The sequence below is a fragment of the Bubalus bubalis genome, chromosome 3, assembly GCF_019923935.1.
Source record: "Bubalus bubalis isolate 160015118507 breed Murrah chromosome 3, NDDB_SH_1, whole genome shotgun sequence".
Classification (NCBI taxonomy): domain Eukaryota; kingdom Metazoa; phylum Chordata; class Mammalia; order Artiodactyla; family Bovidae; genus Bubalus; species Bubalus bubalis.
The window spans coordinates 40,568,293-40,585,007 of NC_059159.1; the positions used below are offsets into that span (position 1 = coordinate 40,568,293).

The 16,715-nt window shown below is 39.9% G+C and overlaps 1 protein-coding gene across 2 annotated transcripts in view; it reads left to right on the forward strand.

The window, feature by feature from the left end:
- The first annotated feature begins 766 nt into the window (after window positions 1-766).
- The window catches only part of YWHAE (tyrosine 3-monooxygenase/tryptophan 5-monooxygenase activation protein epsilon), a 34,760-nt gene continuing 18,811 nt past the window's right edge, over window positions 767-16,715 (forward strand). For both annotated transcript variants that reach the window (XM_006079780.4, XM_006079779.4), the window contains exon 1: window positions 767-948. In XM_006079780.4, coding sequence (XP_006079842.1) covers window positions 885-948 — 64 coding nt within the window. In that variant the 5' untranslated portion in view covers window positions 767-884. The remainder of the gene's footprint in view (window positions 949-16,715) is intronic.

Sequence of the window (16,715 nt, forward strand, 5' to 3'; positions counted from 1 at the left end):
TTAGCCACTGGACCACCAGGTAAGTCTCCTTCAGATCAGTTGCTCAGTCGTGTCCGACTCTTTGCGACCCTTACCACACATTTTATGTTCTAATTACCTGAGCTTTAGTCTTGCAACATACCGCATACTGCATTCAGTACAAGGTGCTAGGAATCCACTGGGAAGCAGTACAGACCAATGGATTCTTTCCCATTCCTGCCTCCTGGACCTCATTCTGATCTCGGCCCTACTCTTCTGCGCCTTGGACTCCAGACCAGACTTTTCTAAGAACTTCTCTGTTCCTACCCCATGGCGGGCCTAAGGGGAAAAAAGAAGGCCAAGGGAGAGGAACAGAAAAAGACTGCAAAGTGCGAAGGTGAAGTGTGAAAACTGGACCCTTCCTTCCCCTCACAGCTACAGCAGGGCCTGAAAGAGGCCCAGGACTGAGCTTGGCTGAGAAAACAGGAGAGGAGTCAGTTTCAGAGAGGATGGCTTGTCATTACGAAAACCTTCACAGCCTCCGGTTTCTCTGCCCGCAGTCCAAGCTCTGCCGCTCACTGTCTTCTGGAGCGGTCCAGGCCGGCCTCACCTGGCCCACCTCGCTCCCTCGGGGCGTTCTCCCTCCCGGCAGAAGCAGTTCCCGCCTCGAGCGGCCGCTAAGCTCACGGAGGAGGGGCGTCTAGCTGGTTCCAACCTCCTCGGGCGCCGAGCACCCGGACCCGCCCCCCGCGCCAGTTGCCAGGGAGCGGTTGCCATAGAGCTGAGCAGTTGTCCGCGTGCGCAGGCGGAAGTCCCGGATTGAGGCGCCGCCATTTTTCCTGCCCGGACGCGGAGCGAGAGGCTGAGAGTCGGAGACGCTATCCGCTTCCATCCGTCGCGCAGACCCTGCCGGAGCCGCTGCCGCTATGGATGATCGGGAGGATCTGGTGTACCAGGCGAAGCTGGCCGAGCAGGCTGAGCGATACGACGGTGAGTTGGGGGGGCATTGGGGGGCTGCAATTCTCGGACCCTCTGCCGCCGCCCACAGAGGCCGGGAGCGGGAGACAAAATGGCGGCATCATCGCCGAGCCCGGCCCGGGGACGTGGATTCGGGAAGCAGGAAATAGCCTGTGGGCTCCCAGAGCGGTAGGAGGCTCCAGGCCCAGGAATTTGACCCCTTGGGCGTCCTCATCTGCAGACACAAGAGAGCTAGGAGGCCAAGGCCATGGGGTGGAGGAGTTGGTTGTAAAATGGCGGCTGGGGGGAGGGCGAGTCCTGGGGCGGGGGAGGGGGAGGAGATGGCGGGTGCTGTCTCCGGGCGAGCAATCCCCAGGGGAGCTTCTGGGCCGGTTTTGGGACGTGGTGAACAATTGGGTGGCGTGATGAAGGAAGAAACACCCGCCACATGGGGGAGAGCGGCAACCGGGAGCTGGAGCGCGGGCGCCTTTCAGGGAAATATGGCGGGTGGGGGCGGTGGCTTTTCCCCGGAGGCCCAATGTGGGGCGGCGGCTGTGGAGTCTCACAAAGGAGAACCCTTAGGAGCCGAGGGCTGCTCCGGGCTTGTGGTGGGGGGCAGCCTTCGATGGGGGTGGGGGAAGGAGGGAGGGAGTGGGAATCACTGCAGCTCATCCCTGGGCGGAGGCCAGCTGAGATGCTACGATCGGATTTCCTTCCCTTAGGCCGGCACAGCTTGTAGTGGCGTTTTTTGGGTTTCCCGTTCAATCTCGCCTTTTTCTAGGGAGCTCTAGAGAAACGTCCCTCACGCTCCTTCTCCTCAGACTTAGCCCGGAGAGCTCGAAGTTTCTGTTAGCATTTTCCGTAAACTGTAGAATGTGGAGCAGGAGACAAGGAGCCCCTGGCTCGCTCTCGGTGCCTTTCCCATGCCTGTGCCTCAGTCCAGCGGCATTTAAAAATGGTGACTTTCCTGTGCATACGCAGCGTTATGACAAATGGAATGACCTGGTGAAAAATAAAAAGTTTTTTCAAATAACGTATAGTGGCTATTTTGGTTGACTCCCCTGGCTTAAAATGGGTGTTTTTCCTTCGTTGGGGATCTTTACCAGTCCCAAGGCACTCAGCAGAGACTTGGGTTTTTCTATTAAGAACGTAAGGGATCTCGGCAGATCCAGTTTTCTTCCCTCCATTTTTAATAAACGGTTTTATGTACAGATTTGAACAATTTTTCTTTCATTGCTCCTTTGTTTTTAAAGGTGCCATAGTCATTTTTCAGAACTTTATTGAAATGGCCCTTGTGTCTGTTCGGTCAGTCCCAAACTGCTGCTTTTTTAAATTGCCCCTCCTGACTTGGGTCCCCCTCCCCCCATTTTGGACCTTGGTACTTGAATTGACTACACATCCGTTAAACTAGCATTATCAAAACAAAAAAATCATATATATGGTTTTTATGTTTTTAATGCTGTTGTGGAATGAGAGATGGTTGGATTCAGGTGTCATTGATCTTGAATTAAGCCACTTCAAAATGCTGTATGGGGACTTTGCTTGAATGCCTTTGGTCACGTGAATAGCCTCAGGGCTAGTCCATGTGTGTCACCATTCATTAGGATTCGGGAATTTGAAAATTAGGAGAAAAGACCTCGAACCCCAAATTTAGTAAAGATCTCTTAATTTCGTTTCATAAATCCTTAAATTGCTCTTTGTATTGAACAAGATTCTTGTTAGGAGGCGGAGGGAAATATGATGGGGAAGTACAGCTCAAGGTCAGATTTGTCTTTATTTCAGTATTTAAAAGTCAAAACAACTGTAGGGATACTTGTAATGAAAGTTTTTTTCTTCTCCTCTTGCCCCAAATAAGTTCCCCTCTTAATCTATCACTGCCCTTGGGAAGAAATTCGAAATTATATTGGAATGTTTTCTCTTCTGTAGGGATTTAGTCTCTGAGTAAAACTGCTGTGATCACCAGAAAGGAAAGTTTTGGTTTTTTTTTTTAAGAACTTGTTTTAAATACTGATTGGAAGCTCGTGATTGTAGCTTCCAAGTAAGTGACAGTTCAGTGTGAAATCATATTTTGGAATTGAGTGTTGAGCGTTTTTGACCAAAAGCTTAATTGGTTATTCAACACAGGGCTGTAGAGCCACATCCTTAACGTTGATTAAATGTTAGAGGTGTCCTTCAGGATCAAAAGGTGGTGGTGGGGGGCGGGTGGGATATAAGATCTACCAGGTGTAGCAGAACTCCTTTGATTGTTGGGCACACAACTGGAAGGGATTCATTGGCAAGGAAGAAGAGGAAGACAGTCATTAGGAGTCAGTCTGTACCTGTGTCCATTCCTTAATTGGGTGCAATAATTCAGTTTTGTTTGTGGTAACAAAAAATGATTCCGTGGTTTTATTTATCAAACAATTTATCAAGTATGGGGAAGGTGAAAAATACATTTGATGATTTGGTTTGGAGTAGTTGGGTGTAAATACTGGCTTTGCTTCTTGTTTCTGCAGTACGTTGTTTTTATTTTGCACATTATTTGAACCTACTACTACACTTTTTGGTAGCATCATTTAATTCTGTACTGGAGAATTGGAATCGATTGTTAGAGACTATTTAATGATCCTGGAGGAGGAACTAAGCTGCCTTCAGGAAAAGGACAGTTTGAAATTCCAGACGGAAAAAGTACAGAAGTTTGGGGCTAGGACGGTTGACTTTCAAGATTAAATCTAGCCTTCTGTTACATAACAACAGTAGTGTTAGGGATAGTTTTTATATCATTCATAGTCATATTAAGCGGGTCATCTTTTAGCATTCCTGAAGTCTTAACTTTGCATCATGTATATGAACCATATGAGGGATAGTGGTGGGGACATGTAAAAAGTTACACCTTTTGAGAATAGAGGGGTCCGTATAAACTACGTTTGGGTTGTAGGGTAGTTGCTGGGTTTGTCCTTTCCTCACTTCTCTTCTCCCTGTGATGATGAGCTGAGCTCCACATGAGGTAGGGGTAAAATTTTGTTGGGTTAGGTTTGATTCAGTCTGTGACTGCAACACCAGGAGTGCATCTCTTCTGAGTGCTTGAGAGCGCCCCTTTTAAGACACCAGAGCCCCATCTCTGACTTATTCTGAGGGGTGGGGTGCAGTTTTTCAGTCAACTCCTTAATGTCCAGCTTGTTAGGGGAAGAGGGTGGGTAAATTAACTTAGTAATGAGTTTAAAAGCACAGGCTAATTATCAATCCTTTAAGTCAGTAATTTTTGTTGCTGCTGTTTCAACTAACTTTATTGAATATGTTTTTTCTTCCTACCTAATCATAAACAGAGTTGGATAATGCAGTTAGAAAATTCCTCCTACTTTTGGATTTTGTATTTAAAGTAGTTGCTCTTTTGTGATACTTTTGTGCAAGTACACTATATATAGTTTTGTTTGTGCACAGTACAGTATTGTGCATATTGGGCATTATTTCAGTCTATTTTGTTGGTTTACAAAACTATGGGATAGAATGAAATCATGAATCTTTGCAGTTTGAGATGGTGATAGGGTAAATTCTTACTGTGGACATTTCTAGGCACTCTTTTCACCTTTGTATGAAAAGGTCTCAATTTGAGTTCTAGTATGGGGAAGAACACAAATAATTAAACTGAGCAAATTTTGAATTTTAGTACAAGCAAACCCACTGAAAGCCCATACAAACAGTTTTTTCATAGTTGTTTAATAGGTTGGTCAGGGAAGTATGAAATATTTTTAAAATTTCTTGACTTTAACCTGATAAAGCAAGTGAAATTTTATCATAGTAAATTAATGTATCTAAGTTTACAAATCAGTTTCAAATACTTAAAGAAGTTGATCTGAAAGCATCTTTTTTTTTTTCCCTTTGAAGGTCTCTAAGGCTTAGTTTGCAGAAGTTTTCAGCCTTATATATCAGTAAAGTGTGTGTATTTAAACAGTAATGACAGGCATAGGATAAAGGTTAAAATTTTAAACTTTATAAAATTCCGCGTTTATATAGAACTTCCCATTTCGCAGACTACCTTCACAAAATTTTTTACTTATTTCATGTAATACTGATATAAGTAATGTTATTTCTATTTTATGGTTCACGAAAGAGAATTTTGAGATTTAGTGATTAAAAAAATTTTTTTTCTATATCACATGACTAGTTGGCAAGTATATAGCAAAGCCAGAACTTGTCTGTCTGACCTTTAGAGCAGCCAGTACTCTTATTTCTCCTGAGCCACTCACAAAAGACCTATGTGAAACTAAATCAGATGGTGCCTTGTGGGGGAAGGGAGTATTAATTTTTTTTTTTTTAAGCAGTTATTTCACATAATATGTCTTGGTATTTGTGACTTGACTAATATCCATTGTAAGCTTTTGTTTTCTTTCAAAAACAAGGCACAGTGAATGAAGCTACAGTGAGGGATTGTAGGTAATTTAAGTGTTGGTATTAAAAATTTTTTGGTTTATCACAATGTCTGTACTGGGATACAGCTTAGTGCCGTGCATTTCTATAAAATACTTTTAGAAGGTGTCCTCCCCTCACCCTAGTCTTAATGGATGCAACCCTTAAATTAATGACACAGTCAGAAATTTTGGGGCAGGGAGGTTGGCAAATGATTCACAAATGTTCCAAATAGTGGCTTAGCTAGCGTCAGACAGAATCTGTTAAGGAGTAGTGGGAAACAGAAACAAAATTATATATTTACTGTTTTTGAAGTGGTCAATTAACAGTTTGATACAGTTATATACTGATATATCGAAGTTAACAACTTGGTTTGTTCAGATAACTTTTACTGTTTGAGCTCATGAAATATTCATGCGGGTCACACTCCTAGGAACTGTTTCAGAAGTTCATTTAAGTTTACCAAGTTGTGATAACAACTGCCATAATAATAATAGGGTCATCATAATTTATAATCCAAATCGAGATACCTTGAAATGAAGGGATGCGAATTCATAATTGTGCTGAAATGGGTTGTCTTGAGCTGCAAACTTGACCTATGATCATTCTGTGTGTGTGTGTGTGTGTGTGTGTGTGTATGTGTGTATGTATGCATGCATGTGTGTGCTCAGTTGTGTCCAACTCTTGGTACACTAGGGACTGTAACCCATCAGGCTTCTCTGTCTATGGGATTTTCTTGGCCAGAATACTAGAATGGGTTGCTAATTCCTCCTTCAGGGTTTCTTCCCTACCAGGGGATTGAACTCCACATTTCTTGTGTCTCCTGCCTTGGCAAGTGGTTTCTTTACCACTGAGCCACTTGGGAATCCCATAATCATCCTACTTAAGACCATTTCTTGCTGCGCTGCTGGTTGTCTCATTGAGAAAGTTCCCTAAGCTTTGTCCATCCCTCTACCACCAAGATCTTAGATCTGAACCCCAGAATATTGGTTTTCTTTCCAGTGAAGTTACAATTTGGCAGAACATTAGACAAATGAAAGGCAAAGTGAAAGCTTTCTTCCTCGCAGTCCCCTTTCCCCCAAATAGGAGCTAGAAAAGTCATGGATATGGTAGTTGCTGAAAATAGAGCTTGCTGGCATACCAACTAGTCAATTTGACTGATAGTGTCAAAGCCAAGTGTGTTGGTTTTATATATGTCTACTTTGAGCTAGACTTGTGTATAAAAATACTTGCCTTAGGTGTTAGCAGCAGCATCTGTCTTACGTTCAGAACTTTCTCCTCCAAATAACATTTAAAAAAAATTATTTATTTGTCTGTAGTAGGTCTTAGTTGAGGAAGAGGGGGTCTTTAGTTACAGCGTGCGAACTCCTAGCTGCAACATGCGAAATCTGGTTCCTTGGCCATGGATTGAACCCAGGCCCTCAGGATTGGGAGCACAGAGCTTTAGCCACTGGACTACAGGGAAGTCGCCCAAATAACATTTTTGAAGTCTTCACCTGAGTCTTGTCATGACTGTTATGTTCAGAACACCAAATCCTGAATAGTTCAGAAAGCATGATCATTATGCTGATATATCTCTCTTGAAATTTAATCTTGAATTTATTGTCCCTCTTCCAGTGGTCCATTACAGTAGCTGGGTAGATTGGTTATTGATTTGTGATTAGGGCAGGATTTTATCTAGCTAAAGCAGTATGAAATGTGTTTGTTAAACTCTTTGTGTAAAATTTCAAGGAGACACATTACTATGAGTAAGAATTATGACTTTCATACTTTGGCAGATGTGGTATAGTGCAGAGGCCTTGGAATCATTCTGAATTCCCCATCTGTAGAATGGAGATTAATAGTGTCTACCTTGCTTGCTAATTTACAGGGTGTTACGAACTTGTGGGGTTTTGTACGCTGCTGGCTGCTGCTGCTAAGTCGCTTCAGTCGTGTCCGACTCTGCGACCCCATAGACGGCCTCCTACCAGGCTCCTCTGTCCCTGGGATTCTCCAGGCAAGAACACTGGAGTGGGTTGCCATTTCCTTCTCCAGTGCATGAAAGTGAAAAGTGAAAGTGAAGTTGCTCAGTCCTGTCCGACTCTTAGCGACCCCATGGACTGCAGCCTACCAGGCTCCTCCGTCCATGGGATTTTCCAGGCAAGAGTACTGGAGTGGGGTGCCATTGCCTTCTCCGCTACAACGTATAATTATGAGGTAGTAGTATTAATTGTGAAGACTTTGTATTACCTATTGTCAGAGATGATGTGAATGTTTTTGCTGCAGAACTACATACATATTAGAGAATAACCTTTCTTGAGTTATACTTAGCAAGTGTATTCTCATGGATTTAGTGTCCAAGTTACATTTGTATAAAGGTTTTCAAAATAAAATCCTTAATCTTAACTCTTCTGTAAAATTGCATATCCAGAAGATGAAGGTTGTCCAAATTTATTCTCAAGCGATATAAAGCTATTCTTTGGCCATTATGAGCTGACATGTAGTTCTTTTTTGGCCCTATCATGGCATGCTCGATTGTTCCCCGACCAGAGATGAAACCTGTGCCCCCTACCAGTGGACTGCCAGGGAAGTAAGAGGGACTTCCCTGGCAGTTCTTTGATACTAATTTCAGGTTAATATCCAGGAGGATATACTGATTTCCCTAGCGAATACAATACCTGTTGTGTATAGGTTTGGGATGAAAGGTTCTATAGTTAAAAAAACAAATAAAAATAGATCAGTGTTAAAAATATTTGTATGTTAACAGTCTCAGGTTACTGACTAGGAAAAATTATTACCAGTTTCATGAGAAGTGATTCTAAAGGCTTAGTGTAAGCCTTGGGCAGTGAATGGGTTCTGATAAAAGAAAGCTATGAATTAATACTACTAAATCCTTGGTGGTTAGTCATTTGAAGATACAGTAGGACTTTGGAATGGCTGTTGTGACTTCTTTTGTGTTGTAGAAATGTGTCCTGTTTAAGAGTTTGTGTGATTAATTAATTTGCCCATAATGGGCTAAATTATAAATTAGTAAACATTTTGATAGGATTACCATGAAAATTTCAAAACATATGCCCTTTGATTATAAAAATATCATGTAGGACAGTTATGATTTTGCTTCTGTAAGTTTGTCAAAAGGTATTACTACAAAATTTATTTGGTGCAGAGTAGACCCTCTCCCCCCGGCCAAGTTAACTCTGGGAACTTCCTGGTGGTCCAGTAGTTAAGACCCCTGAGCTCCCAATGCTGGGAACATGGGTTCAGTTCCTGGCCAGGGGACTAAATCCCACATGCCACAACTAAAGAGCCTACATGCTACATCTAGGACCCGGGGCAGCCAAATAAAATAAAAATACATTACTATGAAAGTTAAGATTTGTGTGAAATTTTGCAGAAGTTATGGAAAGATTTAGACTTTGAGCTCTTTTTTTCCTCCCCTCCCATGTGTGCCTTTGGTCGTTTACTTGCCCAGTCTTTCTCTTTCTACCTCTACCTCCTCTTCACTTCATCTTTTTGGTTCTGCTACAGATAGATATGGTATGCACGCCTGAGGGAGTATCTTCTTAAATTCTGAGAGGAGAAATCTGTTTTGAGTAGAGGAAGAGGGATTTTTTTTCCCCCTCCGTCAATATTGAGACTAATGGGAGCGATAACCTTTCTGCAGTCAAAATTGTAAAATCTTTGTAAAAGGATGTCTTGTTTTTCTACCTACCAGAAACTAGTTAGGAATGTTTAAAATTTTTTAAAGAAGGTAAGTTTTTTTTTATTGGACCGGTTGCATGGCTTATCAGATCTTAGTTCCCCAACCAGGGATCAAACCTAGGCCCTTGGCAGTGAAAGGGGAATTCCCAAGGCTAAAAATGTTTTACTCTTTTTTTAAGAGAAGATACAAATTAATTTTAGAGTGAGAGACTCCTCTGTTTAGGTTGGTGCGTGAATAAGAAAAATGGTACACATTTGAGTGTCAGGAGTATTGTGTTTGAAAAGCCTTAGTATTCAGAGTATGTACTAGGCACTTGGGATTCATCAGTAAACAAAATAGACAAAAAGTCCGTTCAAGGGGCTTATTTTGCTGTGAATGTATAAATGCTTTTATTTTTTAAAATATTGATTTGGCCGAGACAGGTCTTAGTTGCAGCACTCGGGATGGGACCTTTGCGTCATGCGGGGCCTTTCGTCAGAGCGCGAGGACTGTAGTTGGGGCTTCGGTTGTTGAGGCACATGGGCATAGTTGCTCCGCGGCATGTGTGGAATTTCAGTTCCCCAGCCAGGCCTCAAACCTGTGTCCCTGCATTGCAAGGCAGATTCTTAACCACTGGACAACCAGGGAATTCCCTATATAAATGCTTTTTAGAATTATTCTTCTGTTAGCATGTGTAATTAAGAGTTAATTTGAGTTAGTCAATAACAATACTGGTGTTTGGTGTAATTGTAGGGCATTATATCTGGTGCTGGTTCCTGTCCCATATCAAAGACTTTTGTAGAAAGCTATATTTTTTCTACATTAATTAACTAGAGTTAAGTGGTATTAACAAAAGTTTTCCTCAAAAATTATTTTCGTAGACTGTAATCATAAAGTCCTACATTAATACCATCTGTTATTTATTGGCAGCTATTGCAGGTGCTTACCATTATCTCTGTCCTCAAAAACAACCCTGCAGAGAAGGTGATACCCATTTTACAGATGAAGATTAAGAACCTTAGGAAAAGTGACAACAGTAGGGGATCACTGGGATTCAGCTAGTCTTTTCATGTCCAAGCTGATACTCCACTCACTTTCATATTTATATGTATGGAAACATTAGTTCAAGCCAGTTGCTCTTTTTTGTTCCTTACATTTTAATTTTATGACTCAGAGGTTGCTTTGAACAGTCTTTGGGCTTAATTCTGTTACCTTTCATATAGGAAGAAGACAGAAGAGTAATATGTAGGTTTGAGTATATTTTCTAGTGAAGAGATGAAAGTAGCTATGAAACAAATTAATTTCAGCTGGGGATTGTGTCTGTAACTTTGGGTTTTACTCCAGTCAGCTGAGCTACTGGTTCATTTAATTATATAATATTCATTTTATATAATTAAGCATAATGTGAGTGGTGGTCGGAAGGCCTGCAAGGTGAGGCCTCAGTATACCCCAAGTGACATCAACTTTTAAGGAAGCACCAGGATTAGTGAGGGAGTGTCCGTGAATGTTTTCCCTCAGAGATTGGTTTTGCTTTTTTTACTTTAGTTGATTTTGCCTATTTCCACTTTCTAGGTCTGTTTTTTCCTCAGGATGATGGATTCAGATGTGCTGCGTTTGCAGTTCTTTCAGTGCAGCACTGTCACATGGTTCTCTAGGAACTATGCAGCAGAGGGACTCTGGGTATTTTCATCATTTTGGAGAAACCTGCTTTTCCCCCCAAATAACGTGAATGGAATTTCATCTTTTTTTTTTTGATAGTTGTCAAGGATAAAGAGAATTTAGAAAGACTCTACCCTCTCATTGTTCTTTCCAGACAAGAATTGGTCTCAGTGTTACACTTGACAGTAAAATTCAGTTGTAAGAAACTGTTTGGATTTATTAGATTATATAGTATTAATATGATTCCTTAAGTGTAATCAGTAGAATTCCATTTATTAATTTGGAATTTTTCTTACTGTTTTATATTTTAAAGAAGTGTCTCCTTTCTCGTTACCCATTGTGAGAGTCTTGGTTTCTTTCTAGCTTTGGAGTCTTAACTAGTGCTTATTCGTCAATCCCCTAGCTTTTTCATACGGCCATTGAGTATGTTCACATGGTATTTTGTTTAATCAAGGAATCAAGAAATTAAACAGTGTTGAGCATGAGAAAAACACTACTGTTTGTAAATTCTTAATATGAGACTGAAGCTTAGAAGCTCTAGGAACTTAATGATACAAGCTTTCTCTTTATGTATCTTTTCAGTACATGGCTTTTCAGGTGGGTCTTTTGACCTTGGGTTTAGACCAGTTGCTAAGTCAAGTCAGTTTTACCTCTTTCCAACAGTTAATATATACTCTTAATATGGTCCTTCTTCCTTTATCTTTTGCAACTGTAAAAGATGTATTATTTTATTTACATAAAGTAATAAGATGCTAACTACATCATGACATACCATTGATTAAGAAAAATCTGGGTTTCAGAGATGTGTGAAGTTTCCTAAAATAAATATGTATTTATAGTATATATACATAATATGCTACATTCTTTCATTGAAAAGTCATTACATATGTTATTCAGCCATGTGCCTTTTTCCCTCAACAAAACATTTTGAATATAAAAGAAGTTTTTAAAAATTGGACCATTTCAACCAGTCTAACAGGAAAATTTTTAAATTTCTCATTTGTTCACCTTTGTCAGTCTACCTTGAAGGAAGGAAACCTTTCTAAGAGATTTTACTGTGCAGCCAGGGTTGAGAACCACGGAATAGATCATTTTTCAAACATGTCGCTGAATTAGAGTCACTGAGAATGCACTGAATTAGAGTACATTCAGTGAGAATGCACTGAATTAGAGTCATTGGCAACGCACTCCAGTGTTCTTGCCTGGAGAATCCCAGGGACGGGGGAGCCTAGTGGGCTGCCGTCTATGGGGTCGCACAGAGTCGGACACGACTAAAGCGACTTAGCATCAGAGAATGCTTCTTAACGGCCTTTGATATATAATGGAACTATATGTAAGCTTGTCCTGTTTTTTTCTGGTCTCCCGTAAATGTGTTATCATATTTGCATAATTTAAAAAAGTTTAAAAATTAAGGCATTTGATGGGTACTCAACTATAATACAGACTTCAGGTATATAGTTGTATTTGACTAGATGACTTTGTAGAGCTCACTTAGAGGCTTTCTCAGCTATTTTTCCAGAGTTAAATATTATAATTAGAGACCCTGAGTTTGAGAATATGAGAAATTTCTGTGGCAATACTGCATAATTTTTTGTCTAGTTTAAAAAAAAATTGTCAATTCTTATTTTTGAGTGGCACTGCATACCTTATGGATGGACCTCTGACTATTTTTTCCCCTTAATTTAATGTAGTTTATTGATTTCTGTCACTTTTCCCTGTATCTGCCTCTGTATTTTCATACTATGTTTTGATTAGTTGATAGGATTAGGAGTTTACGTCTTCCTCTTCACAGACATTCCTGAAGATTTCTCCTATATATCCATTCTTGTACTTTTTTTTTTCTTTCATTGTACTATTTAATCAATAGGTATTTATTTAACATTTCTTAAGAATGTTCCCCCTTGTGAATGATAAAATAATTTATGATACCTAATATAAAGGAGTTTACTAAGAGTTTAGTTTTCCTCCTGGAGAAGGAAATGGCAACCCACTCCAGTACTCTTGCCTGGAAAATTCCATAGATGGAGGAGCCTGGTGGGCTACAGTCCATAGGGTTGCAAAGAGTTGGACACAACTTCACTTTCACTTTTAGTTTTCCTAGTTTTAATAGATGAGATACTCAATTGGGGTGGATAAGATTTGGATGGTGGGAGAGGGGGATTGCTTCAGATGTATCATCAAAAGTAGGATATGGGGTGAAGCATATGAGGCCTAAGAATGGAATTGTCTGGGCCAGAAAGAAAAAAAATGAAGCCAGATTATACAAGAGGCTTTATTTATTAGATTTAAGTTCTATGTGTATTTTTTGTAATGATAAAAAGTTTAATTCAGCAAGAGTATAAAACAATGCATGTAATGCTCCGAAGTGTATATAGTAAAAATCGACAGAACTATGGGAAGAAGTTGACAAACCTATTACTGTATTGGGAGGTTTAAGTAAACATCTCTTAGTAAATGGTAAGTCAGGCAGACAAACACAAGTGTAGAAACTTTGAACAACACAGTTAACAAGCTTGAATGAAAGGACATAAAAGAAAATATATACCCAGCTGTAAGAGAATATACATTATTTTCAAGCACAAATAGAACATTTATAAAAATGCATTATGCAGTCATAAAGTAAGTCTCTGCAAATTTGAAAGAGTAATCCTTATAGACCATTGAATTTTACATTAATTGGTATACACATCACCCAGAGGTCTTCTTTAAGTAGAAATGATAACCAGAGGGTTGTGATGGTGGATGGGATTCTGCTTTTTCGTAAGCCAGCTGATGTCTGATGTTACTTGTCTTCAGACTGCACTTTCTGTATCAAGGATTATAGACGATGTTCTTCAACTGCAGTTTCTTAGTTTGAGTTTCTCAAGAAGTGGACCCTGAAACAAAAGATTTAGGAGCCAGTGATTTACTTTGTTGGTGAAGGAAACATCAGTTGGAACGTGAGGGCCAGCTGATAGCCGATATCAGGCTAACTACCTCTGTGGGCAGTTGTTACTGAATTACCATGGAAGAGCTTTGAAGACCAGTGTCAAACATATGTCTCATAGCCTTCTACTGGAAACAGAAGTCAGTGCCTGACTTCAAAGGACAGGCTGATATGCTTATTAGGGACAAATGCAGCTGGTGATTTGAAGTTGAAGCCAGTGCTCATTTCTTGATTTCTGAAAATCCTAGGGCCCGTAAAAATTATGCTAAATCTACTCTGCCTGCACTCTATAAATGGAACAAAAAAGCCTGGATGTTTAGTATGTCTATTTATGACGTGCTTTATTGAATATTTTAAGCCCACTGTTGAGACCTACTGCTTAAGAAAAAGGATTCCTTTCAACATATTGCTGCTCATTGACAATGCACCTGGTCACCCAAGAGCTCTGATGGAGATGTATGATGAAATTAACGCTGTTTTCATGCCTGCTAACACAACATACATTCTGCAGCCCATGGATTAAGGAGTCATTTGAAGTTTAAAGTCTTATTGTTTATGAAGATAGTGATTCCTCTGGTGGATCTGAGTGAAGTAAATTGAAAACCATTTGGAAAGGATTCTTCATTCTAGATGTCATTAAGACTAAGTTCTGTGTTCTTTATTTAGCTCATTACTGTGTCAAGTGCTTTGTCAACACTCCAAGTGCTTACATCTTCCTGGATTCCTGTTTGTTTGTTTTTAAATCTTAAAAGAGGCAAACAAAGGAAAGGATTTTAACATGTTATTGAGTTCCTATTAGGTGCCAGGGAATTAATGATGCAATCTTGTTTTAACCCTCATCACCCAGTGAGTGGTGGCTATCTTCCAAATTGTAGGTGAGGAAACAGGTTCATAAAGGTTAAGTGATGTAGGTCAAAGTTATATGTAGCTATGACAAGAATAGTAAAAATGATAACTGAAATAAAATAAGACCCCTTTGAGAGGCTTCCCAGACTCCCTATTTTGTTTTCAGCATCCTGCTTGTTTCCTGGTACTCAACACAAAATGTACTTGTAGATGTCACATTTTTAATTCTGTCTGCTTTAAGCCATTTAAACTTTTGTTTAAAGAAAAATCCCAGGAATGACTTCCAAATCTTGACCAAACTTTTTACTCAGATTACTTTTTTAATAATTCTTTCTTAATATGTGTAAGATATGTGTCAATATTTTGGTCAGTTTTAATGAAAGATAACTAGTGACTACTGTAGCATTTTATTTCTCTAGGAACATGTCAGAGATAGAAGACTCCTAAAACTACACACATTAGCTTTTTATTGTGTGTTTAGATCTTTTCCACATTATTAACTGTTGAAATTAAAAAGATTTTTTTTTTTGGGCTGCAACACGTGGTTTGTGATCTTAGTTTCCCAACCAGAGATCACACCCAGCCCCTTGACAGTTAAAGCATGGAGTCCTAACCACTGGACTGCCAGGGAGTTCCCAGATAAGAATTTTTCAATGGACTGAGTTACTATTTTGAGTAATGTAAAATCTTAAGTTGTGTTTTGGCACCGCATAGAACTCTTTAGTGATTTGGAAGCACACTCAAAAGTGCAAAAAACCTTTTAAAGTGATGTATCACAGACTTTGTGACATAGCTGAATTATTAGTGGTAAAACTAAATTGTCAAATTCGGCAGGGATTTTAATGTTCAATTGCCAATATAAGTCACTTTTGCTTTCTGAGAATATATATATATATATTTTTGAGAATATATTTTTGTAACCAGCTTAATCTGATGGGCTTATGAAAATATAGCTCTGTCAAAAACCATGTTCCCTAAGGGTAATACTGAATTTGATGGTTAGCTGATAATACCTGCCCTTAAAATTACCCAAATCAAATTTCTTTTCTATGCTTTATGGTACATAAATGTTGGTGCCAGTAGTGTATTTGTCACTGTGACACAGAAAAAGGATAGTTTTAGAAAAAATTTGGCTCTATCTGTATATTCCTAAATATTAATGGTCATTGCTACTAAGAAATGAATCATAGAAACCTCACAGAAGTCATGAGTCCATCAGATGATCTGAAAGCAGCATAATACCTGGACAGTAACGTAAATAACTTCCTTAAAAAAAAATAGATTTATGTTTTTGGCTGTGGTGGGTCTTTGTTGCTGCACGCAAGCTCTCTTTAGTTGTGGAGAGTAGGGGCTGCTCTCTCCATCGTGGTGGCGTCTTTTGTGGAGCGCAGGCTCTGGGCAGACAGGCTTCAGGAGTTGCAGCACGTGGACTCCGTAGTTGTGACAAACGAGCTTAATGGTTCCGAGCATGTTGGATCTTCCCAGGCCAGGGATTGAACCTGTGTCCCTTGCATTGCAAGACGAATTCTTAACCACTGGACCACCAGGGAAACCTCTCACAAAGGTAACTTTCAATAGAAATACTGTCATTGGTTTCATGAGATCAGAAGTATCTCAGTGAAGACTGCTTCTTATATAAATTGGTCATTTTCTGGGACTCTTTCTAAAGATCTGCAGTATGTGGTAAATTCCTCTTAGATTTAGTACCTTGGAAATTTTTTTCCCAACACACTTGAAACTTCTTTTTATCAAATATAGTAACAATTTAACTTGGAACATTTTAAGTTGTTGCCTCCGTTGTCATTAACCATAGGCAAAATTCGTTATCTGCATTAATTGCCTGTAATTCCGATGCATATCAATGCTTTTACAAGTAATGTCTGATTTGACAGTTTTTAAAAATCTTAGTGTGGTTTCATTGGCTTTTTTTAAAGCTATATTGAGTCACTGTGGTGTGCCCTCCCCCCTTCTTCCAGCCTCTTGTACTTGAGCAGTGAGGTCATGTGAGTTGTTTGGGCCAGTGAAATGTGAGCAGAAATTTTTGTCTGTCTAACTGTATAGTGGCAGTGATGAACCCTTTGCTGATTTCTTGTTTCTCTCCTTGCTTCTTGGACTGAAGTACCAAGCCTGAAGTACCAAATGGTACAGCTTAAAGATGGTGGCCTCTCCCAAACATTTGAGAAGGAAACCTTTGTTGTGTCAAGGCTCTGAGACTTCGAGAATAATTTGGTTCCCAAGCACACCTGTTCTATCCTTTGGGAATACAGAATTACCAATTGCAGTTCAGAAAGGTTGAACACATGTTGACTTTCTCTTTGTACT